The sequence below is a fragment of the Melospiza melodia genome, chromosome 3 (genome assembly GCF_035770615.1).
Source record: "Melospiza melodia melodia isolate bMelMel2 chromosome 3, bMelMel2.pri, whole genome shotgun sequence".
Taxonomy (NCBI): domain Eukaryota; kingdom Metazoa; phylum Chordata; class Aves; order Passeriformes; family Passerellidae; genus Melospiza; species Melospiza melodia.
The window spans coordinates 60,354,644-60,380,184 of NC_086196.1; the positions used below are offsets into that span (position 1 = coordinate 60,354,644).

Consider the following 25,541-nt stretch of genomic DNA (forward strand, 5'->3'; position numbering starts at 1 on the left):
ATGCTCAGCTCCCTTATGTTGTTCCTGACCCGACTCCTTCCTGGGTCTGCCATCTCTGAGCTCAGTCCTGTTGGCAGCAACATGAAGCAATGAAGGGGGAATCATCTCCACTCTACATCCCAGCACCCTAGGGCTGCCAGTGGCAGGTCTCCTCCTGCAGTCCTGCTCTTCCCCTCTGGTTCTGCTCCCCAAGCAGTGACCTTGGGGTAGCCATGTGTTGTTGGTAGACATGGCCCTACCGAGCCCAGGAGATGGCAGGCTATGGAAAAATTCATCTCACCCCTCTTTCATTCCTCAGCTGTGGGATTCTATCCACTGGGTTTCCTCCCACACATTCAGTGAGTGCTTATCTTCAGACTTGTCTGCCTAAGAGCTGTTTTGCTCTCGGCCTGTTTTGCTGTGGGCTCCTCTTTCTGTGTCTCACCTTTGTTCCCCTCAGCTGCAGACAGGAGGGGGAAGTGGGACATGGTCCTGTAGGCTCAACCCACCCCTCTGACCTGCTTTAGCTGCTGCCCAAGGTGTGGCCAACCAAGACGCTATGGTGCAAACAGAGACAGGGATTCCTCTTGAGCAAGCATGAAAGCAGGGAGAGGGAAAGCTGCTAATGCAGAAGAGGTGCATCTGACAGCCACATCCCAAGGGGTCTTACCTAAGTGCTGTCCCAACCCACCAGGGAGCATCCCTCCTCCCACCTGCCTGTGGGCAGGCAAGAGCCATAACTGTGCCTGGTGTTGTGCATGCTTGGGATTGTCCTCTGTGCATGGCTGTCCTGGCGTGTGGTGGCCTGTGCCACTACTGCATCAGGACCCAGGCTCCTCCATGCAAGGAGGACCCGCTCCAGCTCAGGGCTGCCTCTGGCTGCTCCTTGTGCCCCCAGATGAATTTTACATTAATGATATCTGGTTGTTCTCCCCAGGTGCCCTGTAAGGTTTTCTCCATTTGGCAGCGGAAATGTGCTTTCCTGCCATTGTGCTTCTTCCTGCTGCAGCCCCCAGATCGATTAGAGGGAAGTACCCCTTCCTCCAGCACTTCCCTTTCCCTATGGCCCCCAAGCAGCACCTCCATTGGCGAGCCTGGCATCCCTGGGGACTCGGACCATCCCTGCAGACATTTGCTGTGAGGGTCTGTTGGCTGCAGAGGATTGCTGGATGAGGCTGAAGGGCTGGGGCAAGGCATCCCCAGGCTCCCCCCAAACCCCTGGTGGTCCCTCAAGAAGCCATGGTTAGGTGTTGAGAGCTTGGTGAGCTGTGCATGCCCGTAGTGAGTCACTCTGTGCCCCTTCCCACTCCTTGCAGCTCCTGGAGGTGCTGAAAGCTGCCTGGAAGCGCCATCCAGGTGCTGGAGATGGTTTCTGCCTGGGCTTGGAAGCCTCTGCAGCTGCCCTGAGTGAAGCCCTGAGCAAATCCCTCCCTCTGCCCTTGGGAGAAAGGGTCTTTTTTTTCTAAATTTCCACAAATAGAGGCTGAACCTAGGCCTGGAAAAATGTGTCTCCTTCCACAGCCTCCCAAGAAGCAGGTTGGGCTTGTGGCTTGGAGGGCACAGTCCTTTCCCTGGGGAAAGCAGCCTGAGCAGGTGCCATCAGAGAAGCCAATTTCTTGGAAGAATCCTGTCTCTGCAAACAGTTTCCTGAGATCACCTTATCTCTCCTCTGCTGACGCCTGCTCATAAATGACGTTCCCCCTGCTCCTGCCCTTCCCCAGGCGTTTGTATCTCCTCCTGCATCCCCAAACTGCCGGCCCTGGAGCAGGCAACACCTCAAATATTTGTGGGGCTTTTCCTACCTCTGCCAAGGCTGCATTGTCCCTCCATCGTCCTGTGGCTTGAAGTGACAAGGAGCAAGGGGCTGGGACCACCCTGCCCTTCTGGTAAGCTTGTTGTGGTGACATTGCCACGTCCCTCTGCAGCGTTTGTCCATCTCTGCTCCTTTGGGGGGATTTCTCTGGCCAGGGACCAGATTGCACCAGGGCTTGGGCACTCACTGTGTGCTGAGGAGAGAGGTGTGTGGGTTCATCCTGGGGCTGCCATCGATGGGGTTTGACCAGTATTAGTCACGGCTGGGAACCCTCTCAGCTGCCCTGCTGAAGAGGTGGATATTCAGGACTTCCTGGGACTCAGTAATGGTCTGACAGGGATAGTCAGACAGCTGGGATAGTGCCAGCTGTGCCAGCTGGGGTAGTTTTAAGACTGGCTCTTCCCTGTCACTGTCCTCTGCCCTCTACCGGCTGGAAAGCCCTTCAGGGAGAGTGCTGGAGTTGCTGAGGAATTTACTGCCCAGCCGGATCACTTTACCTGCCTGGGGCAAGGGCCCCCAGGGAGCCTCTCAGGGCTCCTTGAACTCTCCAGATAAGGAACTTCAGCCTGGTTGGTCTGCAAGTTCAAAACACACCAGGGCTGAATGCTCCCCCTGCGCCACCCGGCATCTGAGATAACAGCTAGTGCTGGGAGCAGGGTCAGAATCCACAGCTGCTGCTTGATGAGGAGTTTGTGGTGGCTGCTGGTGCAGCAAGCCCAAAGGCAGAGGGGGTTAGAGGTGCCTCTTCTTTTGTCCATGGAGGAGCGAAGGGAGCGAGATAAAATGGGTCAGAAACATTGCCCAGGGACCCTCATTGTGTGGGGTGTGGGTGCTGCACAGAGCACCTGGCAAGAGGTTTCTTTCTGCTGTCCAAGCCCTGGCAAAGCAGAGGACTTTGTCTGCCGACAGCAAATGAGGGGAGAAAGCAGAAATACCTGCTCCCTCCTGCTCCCCTGCTAAGCTGTCTCCTCAGGACGCAGGCACGGAGTAGGGCTGGAAGAGCAGATGGCATCACAAGGCTGTTTACTGAGAGGCAGACAGGACAAGAAGAAGAGGAAGTGCTATCAACTTGCTGATGGGAACAGCCAAAAAGCACTCCAGGACTAGGAAACTTGCTGCAGGATATTGGATGGATGAGGGATCAGTGGAAGAGAGGCCATAGCAGAAAAGACAGATGAAGCTTTTATCTCACTGTTAGCTCTGCAAGAGCCTGAACAGTTTCTTCCACCTTTCTTTGGGGAGCTCCTCAGAGCAGGGGAAAGGTTAGAAAGCAAAGGTAAACAGCAACAAGTGTCTTGGGTCAGGCAATGTTCCCCAGAAGGAAAGGGAGGGTGATGTGGCTGGTTGTGACTGTGGTCCCTGGTCATTCATTTGCAACTGCTCCAGCCCCAGGGACTGGGAGGAGGGAAAGATATGACGTTATTTTCTAAGAAGGGCTGAAGGAAGTTCAGGGAAAGCCAACTGCTGAATCTGCTGCATGTCCTGGGTGTCTGTGCAGGGACAGGTCCTGTGGCAGGTGGGGAGGCACCCAGGACTGGAGCAGCACTTCTTAGGGAGTCTCGGCTCAGAGTGCCCACACTGCTTCCTCCAAAAAAATTCCGGCTTTCAGCCTAGTTCTTAAGGGAACTTGCTGGTCAAGAGGGAAAGTCTTCACTCAGCTCCAAAATTAGCACAAAAACAGGAAAGAGAGTGTAGGAGTCAGCAGTCAGTTTTTCCAGAAAAAAGAGATCTTTGCATTGGTCAGATGTTTTTTCAACATATTTTTGAGTGACCTGGAAAAGAGAATGAGCAATGAGATGACAGGGCTTTGCTGAGGTGATTGGATTACTCAGGTTCATGGGGACAAGTGCCAGCTAGGAGGAGCACTGACAACCATTACACCAGGCAACTGAAATTCAGTTTAGATTAATATCAAGTGATAGACAAGGGGGGGAGGGAAGAAGCCCCAAATCCACAAACAAGATTATACACTGAGCCAGCCATGAGCCGGCCACAGCAAGGCCTAGGGCGATTTCAGATAACTCAGTGTGTATGAAAACACACTGAATCATCTTTCCCAGTTATAAAGCAGAAACAAAGCAGGAAAGCTTTGTGCCACTCTTCAAATTGGTGTCTCACCCCCACACAGTCCCAATATGCCCCCAGCACCAGCATCTCTGTAAGGATTGAGAGGAGCCAGGGAAGATTTGGAGAAAAGCAACAAGGAGGACTAAAGGCATGGAGCCATGCCTGAATGACTAAGTGAGCTAGAATTTCTGTTTGAAAAATGTGCTGTTGGGTGGATACAATCCAGGTCTGTAAAGCAGCCACTCCAGTGTTCATCCACCCTTTGATGTTGAAGGCAAGGGAGCCCTGGTGAGGCCCTGCATGTGGGGAGAGCTGCTGCCCTCTCTCAGGAGCTCCTGAGCTGAAGGGGGAAGCAGAATTTCACAGAAGTGAAACCCACCATGGCTACAAAACACATTAACATAATCTCCCTTCCAGCTCCGAGGCTGGGGAAACAGTTGGACAGTTAGTCCACACTCATGCCACATTTACTGTTTCCTAGCATCTGCTTTTGCACTCTGATGGAGACAGCCTTTGAGCTGGACCAGCCTCTGCTTTGACTCAAGGCACCTGCCTACCCTGGTTTTGGGAGAGCTTGTTTTCATCTCAGCCCCACAGCGGTGCTGCGCAGCTGCACACACTCATCTCCCTTGTGAAATACAAGTGTGTGTCCCGAAGGTGGAGTTGCCTGCAGCCCAGCACAAGGAAGGAGGATCCCCAAGCAGCGTGGTCAGAGTTCAGGCACGCATATGAAATCTCATGAAACGGCCGTCGTAAGCGTTTCCTATCTTCAGCTGAGTCATGGCCACCAAGGTTTCATGTGACCTGCATACCTGTGCTGGGCTTGTTCTGTGCCTGCAGATAAACCTGGAGGGGCCCCTGGATCAGCCTTCCTGCCAGGAGAACTCTGGTGTAACCCAGTGGGCGTGCGGACATAGGGGATGGGGTGAAAGACTGGTGAGGGAACTGGTCCTGTCCCATCTTGGCCGTGCTTGGAGGAAGTACTGACATTATCCCTGCAAAATAATCCCCTGACAAGTGGTGCCAGTAGGACACGAGGTGCTTCCTGGTGAATCTGCTGGAAACCCCTTGGCTATGGACTGCCAGGACACTTCTACACTTGGTGTGGTGTAAATGGCTTTTCTTTAAAAATCTGGTGTTTCTGGGTACAATTCCATGGTGCCATAGCATGCCTACATGGCATGAGGGAATTGCTCAAGTGGGAAACTAAGCATGCACAGTGCTCACCCTTGGTGAAGGCAGCAGGAGAAGGTGATGTGGGGAAAGGGAGAGGTAGGGAAGTGTCCAACGCCAGGTGACAAATGGCTGCCTGCAGGTGTGGCTGTCCTGCAGTGCGGGTTTTTCTGCAGAGGTTAGGCAGTTTTGGTGACAGCTGGCCCTGCTGTCAGCTCCCTGGGCTTGGCTGCCAATGGGGCTGCACATGGCCGCTGAGGGCGTCACTCAGCGTCTGTCACAGTCTTTGTGTGTCATAAATGGGCAATTAAAATTGTGCCATCTCCTGTTTGTACCTGCTGAAATGTCCTAGCTTATGGTTTGTTAAGCCCACTCTTTGTGATCTTGCTTCTTCTGCTTAGACATCACTTCCATGGGATAAGACAGACTGCTCTATGCCCAGGAAGAAAAGGGATGTCCTTACGCCAAGGCCCCACATTTCTCCTCCTTTTCTGTGTCCCTCAGGATGTGCAGCCACCAAGCTGGTGGCTTGGCTAAACACCAGCAGACTCCTGCAGGGGGCAGTTGGAGCTGTGCTGTGCCAGCTGGAAGAGTGGCATCTGTTCCACATCCCATGGGCAGCTCTCCCCAAGTGGGAGCAGGGTTGTCACCTGTTGCTGGTGTTGGTTCTGTAACATTTCTGTTTGTTGTAGGGTTCTTTGTGACAGCCAGCAGCTGGAAGTGTTTTCTGCTGTAATGACTGCTGCCCTTGGCAGGCACTGTCTCTTTGTGGAAAAAATTAGAGGAGGCATTTAGGAAAGTGAGACAGAAAACAAACAAAGCAGGGCAGGAGACTGCAGGGCTGCCAAGGAGGCTGGGCTCCTGACACAGGGATGTGGGCACCCTCCGGACGGAAGCAGGAGGTGGTGGGAAAGCAGCATGGTGGAGCGCCCTGCCCCAGCACCCCGAGAGTCCTACTCCCTACTGCCTCCTCCCCAGCACCCCTGGCTCCTGTCATCTCCTCCTCAGCACCCTTGTGTTCCTCCCCTCCCTGGATGGTTGGGCAGCAGGACCTGGGCGGTGTGCCAGCTCTGGTACCCGATACCTCTTCTCCTCCTCCGCGGGTGCCACTGAACCCGCGGGGCTCCAGCCCCCGTGACTTGAGCCAGGCCTGCCGCTCGCCCCCAAGGGCAGGGGGTGTGGAAGCAGGGGACACACTGCCTTCAAATACTCAGAACACAGGGCTCACCCTGGCTCTGTCCTCTCTCCCAGGTATGTCTGTGGCGTCAGTCCCTGCCTCTATTTCTAGGGACAGCAGTGTGACCTGGTGGGGGCTGGAAGGGGGATCAGCGGCTTGGCTGGCAAGGGAAGCATGTTGGGGCCTGCTGGGGACCCATGGGGGAAGCTGAGTTTCTCTTGCCTATTTTGGGTTGAGATCTGTTTGCTCGGAGACAAGCAATGGCCCCGGTGAGGTTTCTGTGTGCGAGGGGATTGCAGTCGTGTTTGCAGATCCCTCTGCTAATCCCGAGTGAGGATGTCTCCTCCCCGCAGAGGCACTGGCAGGCTGTCAGGAGGGGATTTTGGGATGTTTTCTCTGGAAGGCCGGTTGGCTCACAAGGGCAAGGCAGGAGCTGTCATGCCCCCGAGCTGTCTGTGTGGGAAGGCGGGGGAGCGGTGCTGCAGATGGCTCCGACATCAACAGGGTGGCACCTGCCGGGCTGGCAGAGCTCTCGATCCTTTGCGGACATACTGTTGTCCTGCTCTGTCTTTCCCAAGCGGCCCAAGGAGCTTCTAAAATCCCTCTCCACATCCCACCGGCTATGTTTTGGCTCCATGGTAGCTCAGGTTCCCCAGCCGGCAGGGTCCTACCGGAGGAGGAGGCGAGCTCTGCCCAGAAGCCCACGGGCACCTGCGCCAGGGACGTGCTGCGCTGCCTCCAGTGCAAGCCGGGGCTGGCAGGGACTACAGATCCCAGCATGCTGCTGCCTGCCTCTTCCTCCTCGTCCTCCTCCCCCTCCTCCGCCCTACCTGGCAGGGCGCGGGCAGGCATGCTGCAGGCGGCGTTGGAGCAGGCATCGGTGGGGCATGTCCCGGGCGGGCCGGGGACACGGCGCCGGCAGCCCCGCTGCAGGTGAAGCGCTGGGACAAGTGCCGGAGCAGCCGATGCTGCGCCGCCCCGACTGGAAAAGGACAAGGCAGGCCCGCGGTTCCTCCTGGCGGCTAATCCCACTCTGCGCCGGGAAAAGGGGGTCACCGGGGAGGGAAAGTCCTTTCTCTGGGCTCTGGGAGCCGCGTCTCTGGGGCTCTCGGAGCGCTGCAGCGCCTGGGCAGGTGGTGACGGGGAAAAAGGAGCGGTGGGTGCCCGGGAAGCGACAGCAGTGCCGGGGACGCCCTTGGCTTTTCAAGGTGACCCAGGAAACGGCTGTGAGAGCCCCAGGGAGGTGGAATTGAAAATGGGAGATTTGCTGGTTCTGGCCGGAGAGGCTGCTGAATTAAATGTGTGTTTTGTGGCACCGAGCCCCGGGCGTTGGAGGGAGCTGGGGCGGGCAGGGTGGGCAGACACAGCGCACTGCGCACACGCTTCACTCACAGCCCCAGGATTGGGGACAGAGAGCTGCAGGCTCACAAATCCCTTAAGAACCTGCTGCAAGCAGCTGGGCAGCCAGCATGAGCAGCCTGGTATCTCAGGAAAGCAGTTTCCTTTCGGAGGGAAGGCTTACTGTGCCTGGCCAGCAGAATAAGGCTGTGTGCCACAGCCTCTTGGCTTAAGGACTCTGAGCTGCAGGTTTACAAAGCTCCTGTGCTGTCCTCTCATCATTTTCTGCATTGGTGTTTGGCTCGCAGTACTGTGGAACACTTACTGGCAGCATGGGTTGGGGTTAAAACCAGTGCTGCCCCTGCCTGGCATGTGTCGCTCACTTTCCCGTAAAATCTTCTGTTTGTTTTCCAGACGGAGAGCAGCCATAAGACTTGCTGGGACCTGTGCTAACTCTTGCCACACAAGATGACAGCAAGAGACGGGCCCCAAGATAGGTAATGATGGGTTCTGATGTAGTTGTGGGGACACATCCAGGATACCAGGGGGTGATCGGCCAGAGGGACCCAGCATCTGGGAGACTCCCTCTGCTGCATGCTGACTGGCCTACCAAGCTGTCCCTTCTTTCTCAGCTTTTTCACAGCAAATGGGCTGTAAACTGTAAACAGTCCCCTGTAAACACACCTGGGGAGCCTAACTCTTTCCCAGACCTTGTTATGGATGCTGTGTATCTGGGTGCCACATTTTGAGGAGCAGCCAGCCTCTCCCTGCATTCGTAGCCTCCTGGGGAGGCCCTCCCACAGCCCCTCTGCAGTGCCACACGTGCAGTATCTCTGGCAGCACAGGCTAGCAAGGGCTGTGGGGCAGGGCACGAAATATTGTCTGATGCCTCCCACCAGTCAGAAGCAATACCCAGCTTCTGCTCCATACCCACTGTGTTCCCTTCACAGGTACAAGGCTGTTTGGCTGATCTTCTTCATTCTCGGCCTGGGAACACTGCTGCCATGGAATTTCTTCATGACCGCCAGGGAGGTGAGGGCTTCCCTCCTGCTGTTGTCCATGACAGTAATTGTCCCCTGTCATGTCTAGGGACCATGGTGTAGATGTGGCAGCATGGCACAGCATGTGTGACCTGGGTGTGATGAGTGGCACTGAGGCAGCAGGAGGGACGGGCATGGGTCTGAACAGAGAATAAGGGTGGCCTTGGAAGGCCTCACAGAATCTCAGCCCCACCAGGCTCCTTCCTTTGCAGTATTTCATCAATCGCCTTGGGGACCCAGAGGAGACGAGCCATGTTGGGAACCAGACTGTCACACCCTCCTACCTGCAGTCTGTGTTTGACAACTTCATGACTCTCTGCGCCATGGTGCCCCTCCTTCTCTTCACCTGCCTCAACTCCTTCATCCACCAGCGGTGAGCCTTGCTCCGTCCTTGCCCCTGCCACCCCCCATAGGGCCACCCTGCCCTGGCCTGTTCTCCTGTCCCAGCACTGAGCCAAGCTACAGCCAGCTCAGTCAAGTCAAAGGCAAAACACCAGTCTCCTGTTTCAGGGTTTGGCTGGGATTCCCGCAGTTACAGCTTGGTCAAGCCCCAGGTTTTTAGGGGGTTGGGTTTTCCTCACTGAGACCTTCTTTTGTAGGATTCCCCAGCAGATCCGCATCTCAGGCAGCCTGGTGGCCATTGGGCTGGTGTTTCTGGTCACTGCGATCATGGTGAAAGTCCCCATGGAGCCTCTTCCCTTCTTCGTCTTTACCATGATCAGCATTGTTTTCATCAACTGTGAGTGAAGCACTGGGGGAAGGAGAGGGACACAGCCCCATGGCTAGGGCTGATCCCTCTGGGAGAAAAACATGAACTTCACAGTGGGAGAGCCAAGGGGGAGGGGGACTTGCTTTGCCTCACAGGGCAGGGGCCTTGGCTCCCTGCAGATGTGCAGTCCGTCCTTGCCTTTGGTTTCTCATATCTGCTCATCCTTCCCCTTTGCAGCCTTCGGCGCCATTCTCCAGAGCAGCCTGTTTGGGCTGGCAGGGCTCCTGCCTGTCAGCTACACGGCCCCCATCATGAGTGGGCAGGGTTTGGCAGGCACCTTCGCTGCTTTGGCAATGATCTTCAGTATTGCCAGTGAGTAATCCCCGCCTTGCAGGTGACAGGGCCTTCCCAGACCACTGCTGTCACAGCATCTGCTGAGGTCATGCTGTGTGGAAGATGGCAGCAGGGCTTTTCTCCTCTCAGCTGTCATCATCTTCCTTTCCTCTCCCTTCCTGTGCTCTCAGTTGGTGCCCAGCAACCCGAGAGCTTCATCGGTTACTTCACCACGGCCTGTGTGACAATCGTGCTGGCAATCGTCTCCTACGTAATTCTGCCTCACATGGTGAGACTGCTGTCCTGGTAGGGAAGGGCTTGGGGACGTTGGACCTTTGCACATCCCAGCACAAGAACCGTGGCCCAATAGCAGCCTCCACTTCTTGTGTCAGGGCAGCTTCTCCTGTTCTCCCTGAGCACTCTGGGATACTTCCCACCACAGATACCCCAGTATACTTGGGGTATCTGAGTCCCTGGGTAAGCAGGAAAGCATCAATATCAGACATAATTGGAAGGAATACTCTGCCCATATTGCCCATATCTGCTGTTGTCACACAGCCCCTGGCAGCCTTCTTTCTGCACGCATCAATGAGTCCTCCCTGCTGTCTCTCTGCAGGACTTCTTCCGATACTACTACATGAAGGACAAGACAGAATACCGTGTGTACAATGCAGAGCTGGAGACCAAGAGAGACCTGATTAAGAAAGGTGAGGTGCTGAGAGAAGGAAAAGAAATAAGAACTTAAAGAAAGAATGAGATAGAAGGACTGAATTAGATCTCGGCTTTCTGGGGCCTGCTATGCCCTACTCGTGTCTCTCCTGCAGATGAGAATGGGATGGAGCAGAATAACTCAAAGATCATCCCTATCCACAATCCTGATGAGCAGCCCTCTGTCGTTGCTATTTTTAAGAAGGTCTGTGAGTTTCCAGCGAGTTTGTCCCGCCCTTCCTTTTGGGATGGGTACAGGTGTAGGAGAGCATGGGGAGAGGAGACCAGCCCTGCACTGGTCTCTTGCCCTGTGTTTGGTACCAGCATTTTTCTTTCATCTGCCTAGCTGTGGGTCTTGGCTCTGTCTGTCTGCTTCGTCTTCACTGTCACCATCGGCGTCTTTCCTGCCGTCACAGCTAACGTGTCCACTGTCCTCGGAGAGGGAAACAAATGGGGTAAGTGTGCCGGGGGCGGGGGTGAGGTAGGGAAAAACTGAGAACAAGGTACATGGGAGAAAAGAAGGTGGGGCTTGAAGGTATGTGTGATGGGGTAACCCTGTCTGGATGCCAGGTGCGCACCAAAGCCACTCCAACTGGATGGGAGATAAAATATGACAAAAGGCTTGTGGGTTGAGATAAGGACAGTGAGAGATCACTCATCAATTACTGTCACAGGCAAAACAGACTCAAACTGGGGAAAATTATTTTAACTTATTTATCAGTCAAATCACAGTAGTGCAATGAGAAATAAAAACTAAATCTTGAAACACCTTCCACTCACCCCTCCCTTCTTCCTTAAGTTTAAGTTTATTTACGATTTCTTTATCTCCTCCTTCTGCAGTAGTGCAGGAGGACAGGGAATGAGGGTTGCAGTCAGTTCTTCACACATTTCCTCTGCCATTGCTTCCTTCTGAGGGGGAGAACACCTCTCACTCTTCCCCTCCTCTAGCATGAGGACCCTCTCATGAGAGGCAGTCTTCCTTGAAGTCCAATGTGAGTGCTTCCCATGGGATGCAGTTTTTCATGAACTGCTTCAGCCTGGGTCCCTTCCATGGGACAGAGTCCTTCAGGAACAGACTGTTCCAGCATGGGTCCCCTGCAGGGTCAGAAGTCCTGCTGGCAAACCTGCTTCAGAGTAGGGTGGTGTTCACAGGCAGCAGGTGGATATTGACTCACTGTGGACCTCCTTGGGCTGCAGGAGGGCAGTCTGCCTCACCATGGTCTTCACCACAGGCTCTAGGGGAATTTTTGCTCTGACATCTGGAGCGCCTTCCCCCCGTCCTTTTCCACTGGTCTTGGTGTCTGCGGAGCTGTTTCTGTCACATATTCTCACTTCTCTCTCCGGGTACAATTGCACGCGTTGAGATTTTTTTTTCCCCTTTTCAATATGTCATCCCATTGGCCCTACCACTGTCACTGATGGCCTTTGCCAGTGGTGGGTCCGTCTTGGAGCTCTGTCAGACCTAGGGGTGCTTCTAGCAGCTTCTCTGAGAAGCCACCCCTGTAGCGCACCCTGTTACCAAAACCTTGCCACACAAACCCAATACAGAATGCTGGAAGGGAAGAGGGAACCACTGTGCATGATGGTTTGGATGTGGACACCAACCGGGCTGGGAGACCATTCCAGGCCTTAGTGGGAAACTGGTAGGACCTAGATCTGAAAGACAGTCTCTGTGCAGTGGCTGTGAGGGATTGGGGCACATTTGGATTCTCACTGACCATCCCCTTCTTCAGGTCTCTACTTCATTCCTGTCTCCTGCTTCCTGCTCTTTAACGTCTTTGACTGGACGGGACGGAGTCTCACTGCCCTCTTCACATGGGTGAGTATGGTGCAGGGAGCAAATGCCAGGCAGTGTCTATCCCTAGGTCCTTCAGCCACAGCTCTCACTGGAGCTGCCATCCATGCCTTGGAGCAGGAAGGAGGTGCAGAGATAACTCCTGCTTTAAGCTCTAAGCGCAGATTTATGGGTCAGAGCTGAGAACCACAGTGTTGTTCTGTCCTCCCACCTCTTTCAACATGGCTTGGATGAAGGTGCCTCCTCCATTTCAGCCTCTCTGTAAACAAACCTTCATTCCAGCTATGCAAACGACGAGACAGGATGGCGACAGGGAAAGAGGGTGAAAGACGGGGCAGCCCAAAATAAAACCTCTGGCCTTGGCACAGGACACAGCTGCTTCAAAGACCCTTGTCCTGGAGCAGGGCAGGGCCATGCCATGTGGGTCACAGAACTGTCCCCTGCCACATCCCCTTGCTCTCATCTCCTCAGGATGGGCAAGGAAAGGGGCTTTCCTGTCTGGGTCTCTTCCTGCCCTTTCACCCACCCCTGTTTCCCCCTGTATTGTTCAGGATGTTTGTTTGGAGAAGCTCCTCAGGACCACATGCCCCATGGGGTCTGCCTGGGCCTGCCTTCCCCGTGGCCTGGAGCTGCTTCTCCGCTGGCCATCACTGCTTGTTGCTTTCAGTCTTGGCCATGAGCCGCCTTGCCTGGTGTCCAGGCCACAGCCTCCATGGTGGGATGACCCAGCAGGAGATGTTTCCAAAACAAGGCTGTGTGGAAAGTCTGACTGCATGTGGTTTGGGCCACATTTCCCTGGTTGGGGCCCCGCTCACTCTTTTTCTCCTCAAGCAGGAGAGGCAGCTGCTGTCTCCAGTTTGCCCCGTGGGCACAGCAGCTGGCCTAACCTCAGTTTCCTCCTGTGTTCATGGAGTTTCCTGTGGCCACGCCAGCCCAGCTGCTCCCAAGGCAGCTGTGGTGCTTCTCCTCACCTCAGACCAGTGAATCCTGGCACCTCACTGAGGGGACAAGGTCTGTCCCCTAGGGACAGTCTAGGGGTTGTCTAGTCTAGGGGCTGCCTAGTCCCAGTCCCAGCTGCAGGGACAACACAGGGGGATGGCACCTCCTTCTTTGTCCCAGCCTTAGTTGCTCGGGAACTCTGGTAGGACTTAAGGAGACTGTAACTCAGTCCATGCCTTTCCCAGCACATTCCAAAACAGCCCCAGCATAATCCCTTTCTCAGATTGCTGGATCTTGCCCTGCTTGCAGGGGATGGCGTAGGACGCTGAAGAGCTGGCTAAAGCAGTTTGCAGGCGCTGAGGCACCAGAGGGGCTTTACCTCAGCCACGCTGGCTCACTGCATGAGCGTGCACAAAGCTCTCTGGCCTGCCTGACTATTGCCAGCAGGGGCTTAACAGTTGCCCACAAGCCTGGCTCGGTATTTTGGCTCTAGTGCTGCTTCAAGTCACCTGCAACAGGGCTTTCAGACCTAGAGCCTTCTTATGACTGCAGGTGGTGATGCTGAGATTTGTTGTGGCCAGGAAAGTCTCTCAGCAGCTTTGCCATCTCTGGCTCCTCCACAGCCCTGGTGCAGTAGGGACAGCCCTGCCAGCATGCCCTGGGATGGGGAATGTGCAGTTCTCAGCCGCTCAGCAATCTGTGTTTTTCTCCCAGCCCGGGATGGACAGCTGCCTCCTGCCAGTGATGGTGGTCCTCCGTGTCATCTTTGTCCCTCTTTTCATGCTGTGCAACGTGCAGCCCCGTTACTACCTGCCTGTTGTGTTCTCTCATGACGCCTGGTACATCATCTTCATGATCTTCTTCTCCATCTCCAATGGCTACCTGGCCAGCCTTTGCATGTGCTTCGGGCCAAAGTGAGTGCGAGCTGGGGACAAGGGAAGGGTTGGTTATGCCTCCAGATGCCAGCCCTGGAATGACTTGTGGAGTTTAGCTCTGCCCGGCTCTGGCATCTGGAGAAGAGGTCACAGGCACAGAAGGGAATTGTCACTACACACAGTGTCCCATCTCCCAGGCTTGTGCTTCCATATCCTAGGGATGAGGAAGCTGTCTGGGCTCTCTGTTTCCCCACCTGTCACACAGGGGAAGGGGCTGGGTGCAGCGGGGATCTGGAGGGGAGCAAAGCATGGCACAGCACCCCCAGCAGGGTGAGCAGCCTTGCCCAGCACAGGCAGCACAAGGAACCCCACAGGGGTCTGAGAGGGATGTCCCTGGTGCCAGGACCTTCAGGGTGGCCTGCCTGATGCACTTTTATCAGCCAACAGTGTGGAGACTTGGAGTTTCTGTGGCTCTGGGAGCCAAGGGGGATTTCTTCTTGCTGTTCCTCTGCTGCAGACTGAACAGCAGGGCACTGGACACGCATCCTGAGGATGCATCTGACACTTGTTTCTCCCCTAGGAAAGTGCTTGTGCACGAAGCAGAGACAGCTGGAGCTGTCATGGCGTTTTTCCTGTCTCTGGGTTTGGCCCTAGGAGCTGCTCTCTCCTTTCTGGTCCGAATGCTCATCTAGCAGAGGCACACAGAGGGTGCAGGGACACCACGAGATGGCTCCGCATCCTCCACTGAGGGCCTGGACACCTCAGCACTGTGGGGAAACAACAGCTCACACCCGTCCCTGCCAAATCACACTGCCACAGCACACCCAGGGACGGTTCCACTCCCGCAGGCTTGGCCTGGTTCCTGCCACGCTCGGCTGTGTGATGCCTTCAGGCCTACGTGCCTTCTCCTTCCCCATGCTGTGTGTGTTGTAAGACCCCGGGATCTCCAGCTGCCTCCCACGCTGTGTAACTTCCCTGGCTCAAGGCCGAAAGCCATTTTCGCCATTTTCAGCCTCTTTCTCTCCGAGAGAGTGAAAGGCTGGTGATTAGTGTTACTCCTTCTCTTGCCCTTGTCTCCAAAGCACCTAAGAGATTCTCTCCTCTCCTCCTACGGGGCCTGGTAATACCCCACACCCTCCTCCTGCTGGTAGACTTGTGAATGGGGAGGAGAGCCCCAGCCAGCCTCCCATCCCTGCTCTCTGCTATACGCACATCCCCCCAACCAGTGTGTCCCTAAAGTGTAGACATCTGTGTCCCAGCCACAGAAAGAGCCAACACCGTGGCTAGGCTGAGGGAGGAGGAGGTACCCACACCCCCCTTCTTCCTCTCTCCCTGCCTCTCTTCCCTTTTTTTGGTGATTCTGACATTGTGTTTTTTTCAGCCTCCTGGTTGTGTGACAGGAGGTTTTACTGTGGGTTACAAGAGGAAAAGCAGCAACTCCCTTCCCAACGAAGCTGCCTTCCCTACCCATGTGTGCTACAAGGGAAGGCTCACCTTTCCCTTGGCTTTCCTGTCCCTTATTGTGTAAATGTGTTATACAGTTGCCATTTTCTATAAAAAGGACAAAATGCTCCTTTGTGTGTGTGTGTTTGTCTCTGTCGCCACAGGGGAGAGGGGCTGTGGAGGGTCAGAGGTTGAAGTGAGAGGGCCCTGGCACTTCCTTACCATGCTGTAGTGCCCTGCCAGCAGCATCAGAAATGGTGGGAATGCTGTGTGCATGCCCTGCACAGCCATGCCCAGCTGAGGGACACAGCCAGTGTGGGAAGGGGATCGTGGAACCATAACATCAGAATGGTAAGGTTGCAAGGAGCCTCGAAGATCATCCAGTTCCAAACCCCCTGCCATGGGCTGGGACAACTTCCACTCCACCAGGTTACATGCAGCCCCATCCAGCCCGGGGTGGGGCATCCACAGCTTCTCTGGGCAGCCTATTCCAGTGCCTCACCACCCTCAGAGTAATAAATTTCTTGCCCAACATCTAAACCTTCCCTCTGGTTTGAATGGTTTGAAACCATTCCCCCTTGTCCTGTAACTACATACTCTTTGTCCCTGTCCATCTTTATTGTGGGTGCCCATCAGGTACTGGAAGGCCACAATTAGGTCACACCAAAGCTTTCCCCAGGATGAACAATCCAAATTCTCTCAGATATCCCTTGCAGGAGAAGTGCTCCATCCCTCTGATCATGTTGCTGTTCCTCCTATGGACTATCTCCAACAGGTCCCTGTCCTTCCTGTGCAGGGGACCCCAGAGCTGGATGCAGCACTGCAGGTGCGCTTTCACCAGGGCTGAGGGGCAGAAAACTGCTTTGGAAGCAGCCTAGGACACTGTTTCTGAGCTGTGAGTGCACGTGGAGAACTCATGACCAGCCTCTCATCCACCAGCACCCCAGGGATGCTGCCCTCGAGGTACACCAAGGGACCACTGACACCTCGACAAAGAGCAGACGCACCTTTATGTTTTGAGGTGCAGTGACCTGCAGCACTGCATCTGCGAGCTTTCCTGGGGCCTGGGAACAGCCAGAGTGCCACCTCCTGCTCCTGGGGTGAACTACACCAGCCTGCCAGCGGGAATCCTCTTCCCCCTGTCCCACTTCATTCACTGCCATTACCTCTTTGCACCACCAGGCACCAAAACCCATGTGGGAGCTCTCCTCATCCCACTTCCAGCTTCCTTTTCTGGTCAGGGCCTTTATACTCACGGCTTCAACACAGAATCACAGAATGGTGAGGCTGGAAGGCACCACAGTGGATCATCTGGTCCACCATGTCTGCTTAAGCAGGGTCATCCTAGAGCATAGGCACAGGATTGTGTCCAGACAGTTCTTGAGCACCTCCAGATTGGTCTCTCCACAATCTCTGCGGGCAATCTATTCCAGTGCTGGGTCACCCACACAATAAAGTTCTTCCTCATTTTCAGGCAGAATTTCCTGTGCATCAGTTTGTGCTTTCTGCCTCTTTGTCCTATTGCTAGGCAGCACTGAACAGAGCCTGGCTCTGTCCTCCACACCCTCCCTTGAGATACCTATAGGCATCCATGAGCTCCCCTCTCAGTCATCTCGAGGCGGAATAGGCCCAGCTCCCTCATCCTTTCCCCTTAAGAGAGAAGTTCCTGTTCCTTAATCATCTTTTTTACCCTCCGCTGGGCCGCCTTGTCCTGAGGAGCTCAGAGGCGGACAGACTGCTGCAGATACTGGAATGGTAAGGCTTAGATTGATTTGTATTATTATTTCCCTTGACACTGTAAGGGCAACGTCTCCAAACACTGTTTCGCAGCGGTGACACGGCCCTGACACCTTCTGTCCCCGCCCCTCCTTCCGCTGGTGCTTAAGTTCCACGCAGCCTCAGGCCGGCAGAACTACGCGGCTCCCGGCCTCGGGGGGAGCTGCAGGCTGAAGCTGGGGCAGTGCGGTTCCCGGTTCCCTGCCCCAGCCATGGAGCCGAGGAGGCGCCGCCGTCCCCTCTGTGGAATACTCTGGAAATGGTTTTCTGACCGCGGCTGTATACCTCCGCGGCGGGACGCGGAAAAGAGTTCCTTGCCGGGGCTCCCCGCCGCCCCTCGCCGTGGCTCTAGGAGGTCCCGCTCCTACGGCCCTCCGAGCGACGCGGCGAAGGACGGCGGGGAGCCGCGGCTGGCGACCGCAGAGCGGCAGTGTGAAGCCGAGCATCCATTGCACGCCCGACCCCGCCATGGCCGCCGCTAAACGGCAACGCCGGTGCCTCCCATACACCGTCGATCTGTGATTCGCTGACCAAGACCCCTTTAAGGCGGAAGGATACAATGTTCCGTGAGGCTCCCCCTTCGTTCCGTGCCTATAAAAAGCTGCCGGGGGGGGGATGTAGCTCTTTCGCCGGTCCCCCACGCCCGAGACGGTAGGGACGGGACGGAGAATGGGACTGGGCCTGATGCCCCCACCGCCCCCTATCTGGCTCTCATGTCCTGAAAACGCACTGAAAACAGGCATGTGTTTGTCTTGTAGATGCCCGAGAAAGTGCAGCACGAGGAGGAGGATGCGGAGACCTTCGCCTTCCAGGCGGAGATCGCCCAGCTCATGTCGCTCATTATCAACACCTTCTATTCCAACAAGGAGATCTTCCTGCGGGAGCTCATCTCCAACGCCTCCGACGTGAGCCCGGGCGGGAGCGGGCTCCTTCCTGTGCCGGGGGATCGGGGTCGGGCTGGTGTCCTTGCAGGGGTGCCCGGGGAGAGGCCGATTCCTGGCTCTCCGAGAGGGCTTGTGCAGGGAGGGTTGGAGGAGGCCGTGTCGAGCATTCCTCTCTCCTCTAGGCCCTGGATAAGATCCGCTACGAGAGCCTGACCGACCCCTCCAAGCTGGACAGTGGGAAAGACCTGAAAATTGACATCATTCCCAACCCCGGGGACCGCACGCTGACCCTGGTGGACACTGGCATTGGGATGACAAAAGCAGACCTCATCAACAACCTGGGCACCATTGCCAAATCTGGGACCAAAGCCTTCATGGAAGCCCTGCAGGTGGGTTGCCTTGGGCTGCATGGGTTCCCTGGGTCACTGGCTGGCACTGAATGTACAGATAATAAATAAACAATAAAAAGGCTCTCCTGCCTTGTTTGCCATGGGAAATGTTGGCCTACTCAAGTGTGCTTCCCCCACCTTTCCAACACCAGGGAGGAGCTGAGGGTAGAGCTGGTTGCCTGTTGGCACTTGCATGTTTTTCTCTGTGTGCTTGACCCAATTCTTTGCTGCTGTGAATCAGTCACAGACATTTTCTACCTCCACCCTGCTCTTAGCAGCTGCTCTCTGCTTTCACAGGCTGGCGCAGACATCTCCATGATCGGGCAGTTTGGTGTGGGTTTCTATTCTGCCTATCTGGTGGCTGAGAAGGTGGTTGTCATTACCAAGCACAATGATGATGAGCAGTATGCCTGGGAGTCGTCAGCTGGGGGCTCGTTCACTGTCCGAACTGACCACGGTGCGTATTGTACAGAAAGCCAAGCACGTTTTCCTGCCAGCAGCTCCCCTTTGGCTGGTGCTCCCCAGGGCCATGCTGCACTGTCAGTCACCCTGGTTAATGCTGGCTGTCACATAATGCTGAGGCTGGAGGAGCTGGCTGATGTTTCTCTCCCCACGCTGCAGGTGAGCCCATTGGACGTGGCACCAAAGTGATCCTGCACTTGAAGGAGGATCAGACTGAGTACTTGGAGGAGCGTCGTGTGAAAGAGGTGGTGAAGAAGCACTCCCAGTTCATTGGCTACCCCATCACGCTCTATGTACGTGAGGAAGGGGCTGTGGGGGCCAGATGGAAAGCTGGAGGCAGGGGTGGGTGGTGTTTGAAACAGGAGCACACAAAAGGCCCAGTGTACGATCCCTTTTGGTCCCTTCTGTAGTTCCTGGCTGCTGGGCACTGGGCAGTGGTGCTCTCAGCTTCTGTGGCCAAAGGTGGGTTGAGGCTGGGGGCTTACTGGAGGTGAAGGAGGTGGGTATCCAGCCACAATAAAGGCCTTTGATCTCTGCAGCTGAAGATCATCTTAAATCAGCCATGGAAAAAAGAGAGTTCCTGCCACTTTTCTCAGACACAGCTTTTGGTTGTGCGACAAGGGGCTTTTGAGGACTGGTTCCAAGAGCTTTCATTCCAGATAATACACTTGTTTGGCTTTGGAGGATACCGTTTTGCTCATCTGGAGCTAAAGGGTTCTTGGTAATTTCAGGCTAAACCTGACTATTGCTTGTTTCTTTCTCCACAGCTGGAGAAAGAACGTGAGAAAGAGATCAGTGATGATGAAGCAGAGGAGGAAAAAGATGAGAAGGAGGAAGAGTCAGTGTCCAAAGATGAAGAGAAACCCAAAATCGAGGATGTAGGCTCTGATGAGGAGGAGGAGGGAGACAAAGGCAAGAAGAAAAAGACCAAGAAAATCAAGGAGAAATACATTGACCAGGAGGAGCTGAACAAGACCAAACCAATTTGGACCCGCAACCCTGATGACATCACCCAGGAGGAGTATGGCGAGTTCTACAAGAGCCTCACCAATGACTGGGAGGACCACTTGGCCGTCAAGGTGGGTGCTGGGCTACCCTGCTTTCCAGGGAGGCCCCTTTCCAGCCCTTATCCAGAGTCACCACATGGTTGTGCCTCTGTGGGACTGGGCACTCTCAGGCCACTTGGTGATGGAGCAGCCTGCACCTTGACTCCCATGTAGGTGGAAGGATTGGCAGTGCCAGTCCATCAGACAGGAGGATGTGGGGTCTCAGAGAAGCACTGACATCTCTGTCCAAGCCTGGTGTATGCCAGAGAACCTTGGCACACAGGGGATAGTGGGCCTCAGCAGGAGGAAATACAGGCTGCTTGGATGCTAGAGATGTTGCTGTGCCCCTTTGCCTGCCCCAGTGATGAAGAGTGGCAGTTCAGCCTCCCTGCTGTGGGAGCTGGAGAAAGGAGAAATTGAGCACCCCAGCAGCTGTCTTTTTTTCCTGGTTCCACAGCACTTCTCTGTGGAAGGGCAGCTGGAGTTCAGGGCCCTGCTTTTCATCCCACGCCGTGCCCCTTTTGACCTCTTTGAGAACAAGAAGAAGAAGAACAACATTAAGCTGTATGTGAGCGGGTCTTCATCATGGACAGCTGTGACGAGCTCATCCCTGAATACCTAAGTAAGAGCCCCTGCCTCAGCCTCCCAGTGCAGAGCTGGTATCCCCACAGCCTGTGGTTCCACTTCCAGTACAGAGGGGCTGGATGAGGCGCTGGCTGGCGTGGGTGCATAGCAGTCTGTGTTTTAGCTCTTCTCTTGCTGTGTTGAAGCTCAGAATCCTTAACCTGACAGCTGTTTTCATTCCCCCTATGCAGACTTCATCCGGGGTGTTGTGGACTCAGAGGACCTTCCTCTGAACATTTCTCGTGAGATGCTTCAGCAGAGCAAGATCCTCAAAGTGATCCGCAAAAACATCGTGAAGAAATGCTTGGAGCTCTTTTCTGAGCTGGCAGAAGACAAAGAGAACTACAAGAAATTTTACGAAGCTTTTTCTAAGAATCTGAAGGTGAGTTGGGCACCCTACCCCTGGAGGAGGGAAGGGCCCATGACCCATCTGCCTGAGGAGCAGTCTTGTTGCTATGCTGTGTCTCCTCTGCATGGATATTAGAATAAAGGGAGTGGGTCTTGTGAATGTCTTTGTGGGCACCTGTCCCCTCTGGCTGCCCTAGGCCAAACACTCAAATGATCAGGAGCTGGGCCTATGGCTGTGCCTCAGGGGCAGCCAAGTGCATCCAAGTCCTGTCCTGGAGACTTCATACATCTCTTCTGTTCCCAGCTGGGCATCCATGAGGACTCCACCAACCGAAAGCGCCTTTCGGAGCTGCTGCGGTACCACACATCCCAGTCAGGCGAGGAGGTGACTTCGCTTTCGGAGTACGTGTCCCGTATGAAGGAGAACCAGAAGAGTATCTACTACATCACAGGTGAGCCAGAGCTCCTCTGAGCCTAGCAAGGCAGAGGCAGGTAATCTGTATACAAACCCTAATTTAAAACACTTCCTGCTGCCTTCAGCAGGTCATCTCTGCTGAATTACAGCTCATTCCTGGGGGCTGGGGAAAAGCCACCATGCCAAGAACCCTGGCTGCTGCCAGTTTTATTTTAGGGGTCCCAAGTGACTGGTGGTGTTTGTCCTGCTGTAACCAGCTCTTACCTCTTGGTGATGTTTCATTTCTACCCTCCACAAACACAGGGGAGAGTAAGGAGCAGGTGGCTAACTCAGCCTTTGTGGAGCGCGTGCGGAAGCGTGGCTTTGAGGTGGTGTACATGACAGAGCCCATCGATGAGTACTGCGTGCAGCAGCTCAAGGAGTTTGATGGCAAGACCCTGGTATCAGTCACCAAAGAGGGGCTGGAGCTGCCTGAGGACGAGGAAGAGAAAAAAAAGATGGAGGAGAGCAAGGCCAAGTTTGAGAACCTGTGCAAACTTATGAAGGAAATCCTGGACAAGAAGGTGGAGAAGGTGAGAGGGGCAGGGAGCTTAGCCCTGCGCTGGAGGGAGGAGGGCTGGGCCCTCCGTGCTGCAGGTGAGGGCCCCCACTCAATGCATGCCTCTCATCTCCTGCAGAGGAGCCGCTAGAGGAGACTGGAGGTCCCAGCATGCACCATCTTGCTCTAAGCAGCCAGGCTGCAGGCGAGGGGCACTGACCCAAATGCGTGCATTGATGGGAGAGGGTAAGTGTGGGAAACATGCAATGGGTGCTCTGAGTGCTGGCTGAGCTGTCCGAATTAGTCTGCAGCAGTCCTGGAGCTGCTTGGAGCATCTCTGCTTGCTTTGGGGTGTCCCCAGGTGAACCGGGGGCAAAGACTTGGGCTGTAGTTTGCTGTGGCTGGGCCCAGTCCAGGGCTTAGGGGGGCCTTGCTCAGCTGACCCTTGGCTATGTTGGCAGGTCACAGTCTCAAACCGGTTGGTCTCGTCCCCCTGCTGCATTGTCACCAGCACCTACGGCTGGACAGCCAACATGGAGCGCATCATGAAGGCTCAGGCACTGCGGGACAACTCGACCATGGGCTATATGATGGCCAAGAAGCACCTGGAGATCAACCCTGACCATCCAATCGTAGAAACCCTTCGCCAGAAGGCTGATGCTGACAAGAATGACAAAGCTGTTAAAGATCTGGTGGTGCTGCTCTTTGAGACTGCTCTGCTGTCCTCTGGTTTCTCCCTGGAAGATCCCCAGACCCACTCCAACCGCATCTACAGGATGATCAAACTCGGGCTTGGTGGGTATCCATGCCACTTCTCAAGCCCTGCAGCAGGCCTGAAAGCAGGTTAACTGGTCAGGCTGGTGTCTTGGGGCAGGGGGAGGCCACTAAGGGAGCCATGCTGCTATGGTGTGCTGAAGTGGCTCTGTACATGAGGTGGCCAGGAGAAGGTGTAAACCTGGAACAAGGTACTTCAGGAGGGCTCGGGACTCTAGGTGGACTGCCCTGTCCTCCACAACACCAGGAGCCACCACCAGGATGTTCAGATGACAAGCTGAGGCTTTTTATTCCTTCAGAATAAATGTGAAAAGTCTGTCATGGGTTATGTGACCCATTTGGAGAAACAGCTTGTGCTTGCACACAGCCTTTTCCTCCAAATTCAGCTAAAAATGTAAGTCAGAAGGTGCTGTGGCTTGGCACAACTAACTTGGTAACCCTGTGCTGCCTAGTCTCAGTAGGAATAGGGTGTTTTCTTAATCAAGCTGCAGGTAAGGGGAGTGTATGGTAGTAAAATTTTCTGTTCAGAGTATACTGAAACAGCAACCTTCAGGGTTTGAAACTGATGAGCTCTAGAATCTTGCAACTGCTTTAGTTGTGACTTGACTGGATTTACTTCATTTTTCTCTAGAGAAATGCTCATGGCTTAAACCACATTCTCCTGGCTTAAACTCCAGGCTTTGTGGTGCTAGGTGACAAATCTTTTGTAGTTAATCTTAATTGGCTAAGGAGTGCACTCTAATGGCATAGGTAGTATCCATATAGTAGTGTAGATGTTACTGGGAAGATGCTTCTGATTCAGGATTAGTGCTGGAGTTGACAATTACTAGTAAGAATGTTGACTTGCAATTATTAGTTTTTAGCCTGGAGGAAAGGAGACTGAGAGGTGACCTCATTGCAGTGTACAGCTTCCTCACCAGGGGAAGCAGAGGGCCTGCATTGGTACCTTCTCTGTGGTGTCTGGTAACAGGACCTGAGGGAATGTCATGAAGTTTTGTCAGGGGAGGTTTAGGTTGGATATTAGTTAAAGGTTTCTTACCCAGAGAGTGGGTTGGCTAAGGAAAAGACTCCCCAGGGAAGTGGTCACAGCACCAAGCCTGCCAGCATTCAAGAAGTGTTTGGACAACACTTTGAAGCACACGGTGTGGTTGTTGGGCCTGTCCTGTGTAGAGCCAGGAGCAGGACTTCAGTGATCCTTGTGGGTCCCTTCCAAATCAGAATATTCTATGATTCTGTGAATTATTGGATGCTAATAATATCATTCCTCAGGCTGGGGGTAGGAGCCAGGTTTGCTCTGGGAGAGGCTGTGCATCTGGGATTAGGTGTCATTTGGAGGCCTTACCTCTTCCTTTCCTCCCCTCTCCCAGGCATAGATGAAGATGAGGTGGCTGCAGAGGAGCCCAGTGCAGCTGCCCCCGAGGAAATCCCCCCTCTGGAGGGAGATGAAGATACATCCCGCATGGAAGAGGTAGACTAAAGGAGGAAGGATCTTCCTTCACCTGCCAGACCCCTGCTCTATCATGTTTGCTTAGAAGATGGTCTGCTCCCACCAGCTGCTACTGACTTCTTGGTGGTGTCTGTTCTTTTGGCTCTGTTTGGTTGGGGTTGTTTTTGGCAGGGTGCAGGAGGGCATGATTCCATTTGTTAGTAGTGATTCAGGTAGCCTGAGTGAGGCCTGTCTGTTCTGTGTCTTTCTGCTTGTGTAGGAACAGCTGATGGGGAGCGGAGGTGTGAGGAGGCATCAGGCTTCCCTCTCTCCCATCATGGAGTGTCCCATGTTACCAGTAGGCATCAAACCGTCCTTATTCCACTGGGGTGGGAGAGCCCTTCCTCCAAACTGCTGCCTCCCTGAATCCCCAGGATAGCATAATGTATTTTGGTTGGGTTTTGTTTGAGTATTTTTCTGGATTTTTGTTCTACTGGAATTAAAGAATTGATGATTTACATGGTGGGGTCCCTTGTGTTTCATGCCTGCTCTGCTGAGGAACATGTCTCAGCCTGTTCCTGAGGGCACTGAACTCTGCTGTGTAGGTCTGTGCCCTGCTTTAGGAGATCTTTATCTCTTCCATGCCCTGGCAGGATGAAGTGGGTGGAAGGACCACATGACCTGCTGTGCAGGTGGGGTCATCTCCAATGAGCAGTAGTTCTCCACCTGGAGAGCTGCATGCCCCCCAGCCTGGGAGCAAATTTCCAGTCTGTGTGGGACAGCTGGCTGAGCTGCTGCTGGCTGGTTTGACCTGAGCACTCTGGGGCAGGACAGTGGCAGGAGCCATCTGCCTGTTCCATTGCAGCGTGGAGCAGGGTGTGGAGTGACAGCTCAGGACTGCTGTCAAGCTGCCTCTCTTCAGCTGTTGGGCCAAAGACTCAAATCCTTTCCTCCCACCTCCAGCCTGCCCTTTCTAGCCTTCTGCAGCCATTGGGTGTTGGGAAGTATCTGCCTTCTTTCCATCTATGTCCTAGAAGAGAAGCCTGGGACATCACCTCTGACTGAGCTGCCCTTTGCACTGAGTCCCAGTCTGTGAGGTTTGTCACCCCTGGCCACAATGGCCCTTGGGGTTTGTCAGAGAAAAGTGACATTTAACTTCTTGTGCTGCATTAAGTTCTCTTGCTGCCCACATGCCAGCTGCCACAGGCACAAAATGGAATGGGCTTTAGCAAGTATCCATCTTCAACAGGGAGGCAGAGCCTGCTGGAATCCCTTGTGCACACCCAGACACTGTGCTGCCCATGTGGCAGCTGTGTGGGTGCAGCCTGCTAGGGCAGTTGTGGAGCTGAGCTAGCAAATTGCTTAAATTCAGGATTTCTGTCTCAATAGCAAGTATTGCCAAATAGTGAATCAGTCAAAATTAACTTCTTAAGTTAATGTCCTGGGTTTCCTTTTTCCACTAATGTTTTG

The 25,541-nt window shown here is 54.4% G+C and overlaps 2 protein-coding genes across 12 annotated transcripts in view; both read left to right on the plus strand.

Moving 5' to 3' along the window:
* Positions 1-15,519, plus strand: part of SLC29A1 (solute carrier family 29 member 1 (Augustine blood group)) — a 33,691-nt gene extending 18,172 nt beyond the window's left edge. For 7 of the 11 annotated variants that reach the window (XM_063151979.1, XM_063151981.1, XM_063151976.1 and 4 more), the window contains 12 exons: positions 7,962-8,044; positions 8,498-8,579; positions 8,800-8,960; positions 9,187-9,326; positions 9,534-9,668; positions 9,821-9,918; positions 10,246-10,336; positions 10,454-10,542; positions 10,684-10,792; positions 12,071-12,156; positions 13,786-13,985; positions 14,527-15,519. In XM_063151979.1, coding sequence (XP_063008049.1) covers positions 8,016-8,044; positions 8,498-8,579; positions 8,800-8,960; positions 9,187-9,326; positions 9,534-9,668; positions 9,821-9,918; positions 10,246-10,336; positions 10,454-10,542; positions 10,684-10,792; positions 12,071-12,156; positions 13,786-13,985; positions 14,527-14,638 — 1,332 coding nt within the window. In that variant the 5' untranslated portion in view covers positions 7,962-8,015 and the 3' untranslated portion in view covers positions 14,639-15,519. Of the gene's footprint in view, positions 1-1,696; positions 1,866-6,126; positions 6,284-7,118; positions 7,143-7,181; positions 7,207-7,961; positions 8,045-8,497; positions 8,580-8,799; positions 8,961-9,186; positions 9,327-9,533; positions 9,669-9,820; positions 9,919-10,245; positions 10,337-10,453; positions 10,543-10,683; positions 10,793-12,070; positions 12,157-13,785; positions 13,986-14,526 lie in introns of those variants that run through there. The other 4 variants (XM_063151982.1, XM_063151980.1, XM_063151987.1 and 1 more) reach the window with 4 other exon arrangements.
* Positions 15,520-17,661: 2,142 nt separating this feature from the next.
* HSP90AB1 (heat shock protein 90 alpha family class B member 1) lies at positions 17,662-24,589 on the plus strand. The gene is given in 13 exon segments (XM_063151988.1): positions 17,662-17,816; positions 17,924-18,070; positions 18,232-18,438; positions 18,736-18,895; positions 19,060-19,193; positions 19,668-19,979; positions 20,404-20,515; positions 20,518-20,568; positions 20,762-20,952; positions 21,223-21,370; positions 21,637-21,905; positions 22,333-22,666; positions 24,013-24,589. Coding segments are annotated over 12 exon segments (2,175 nt in total). The 5' UTR covers positions 17,662-17,816; the 3' UTR covers positions 24,123-24,589.
* Positions 24,590-25,541: the final 952 nt, after the last annotated feature.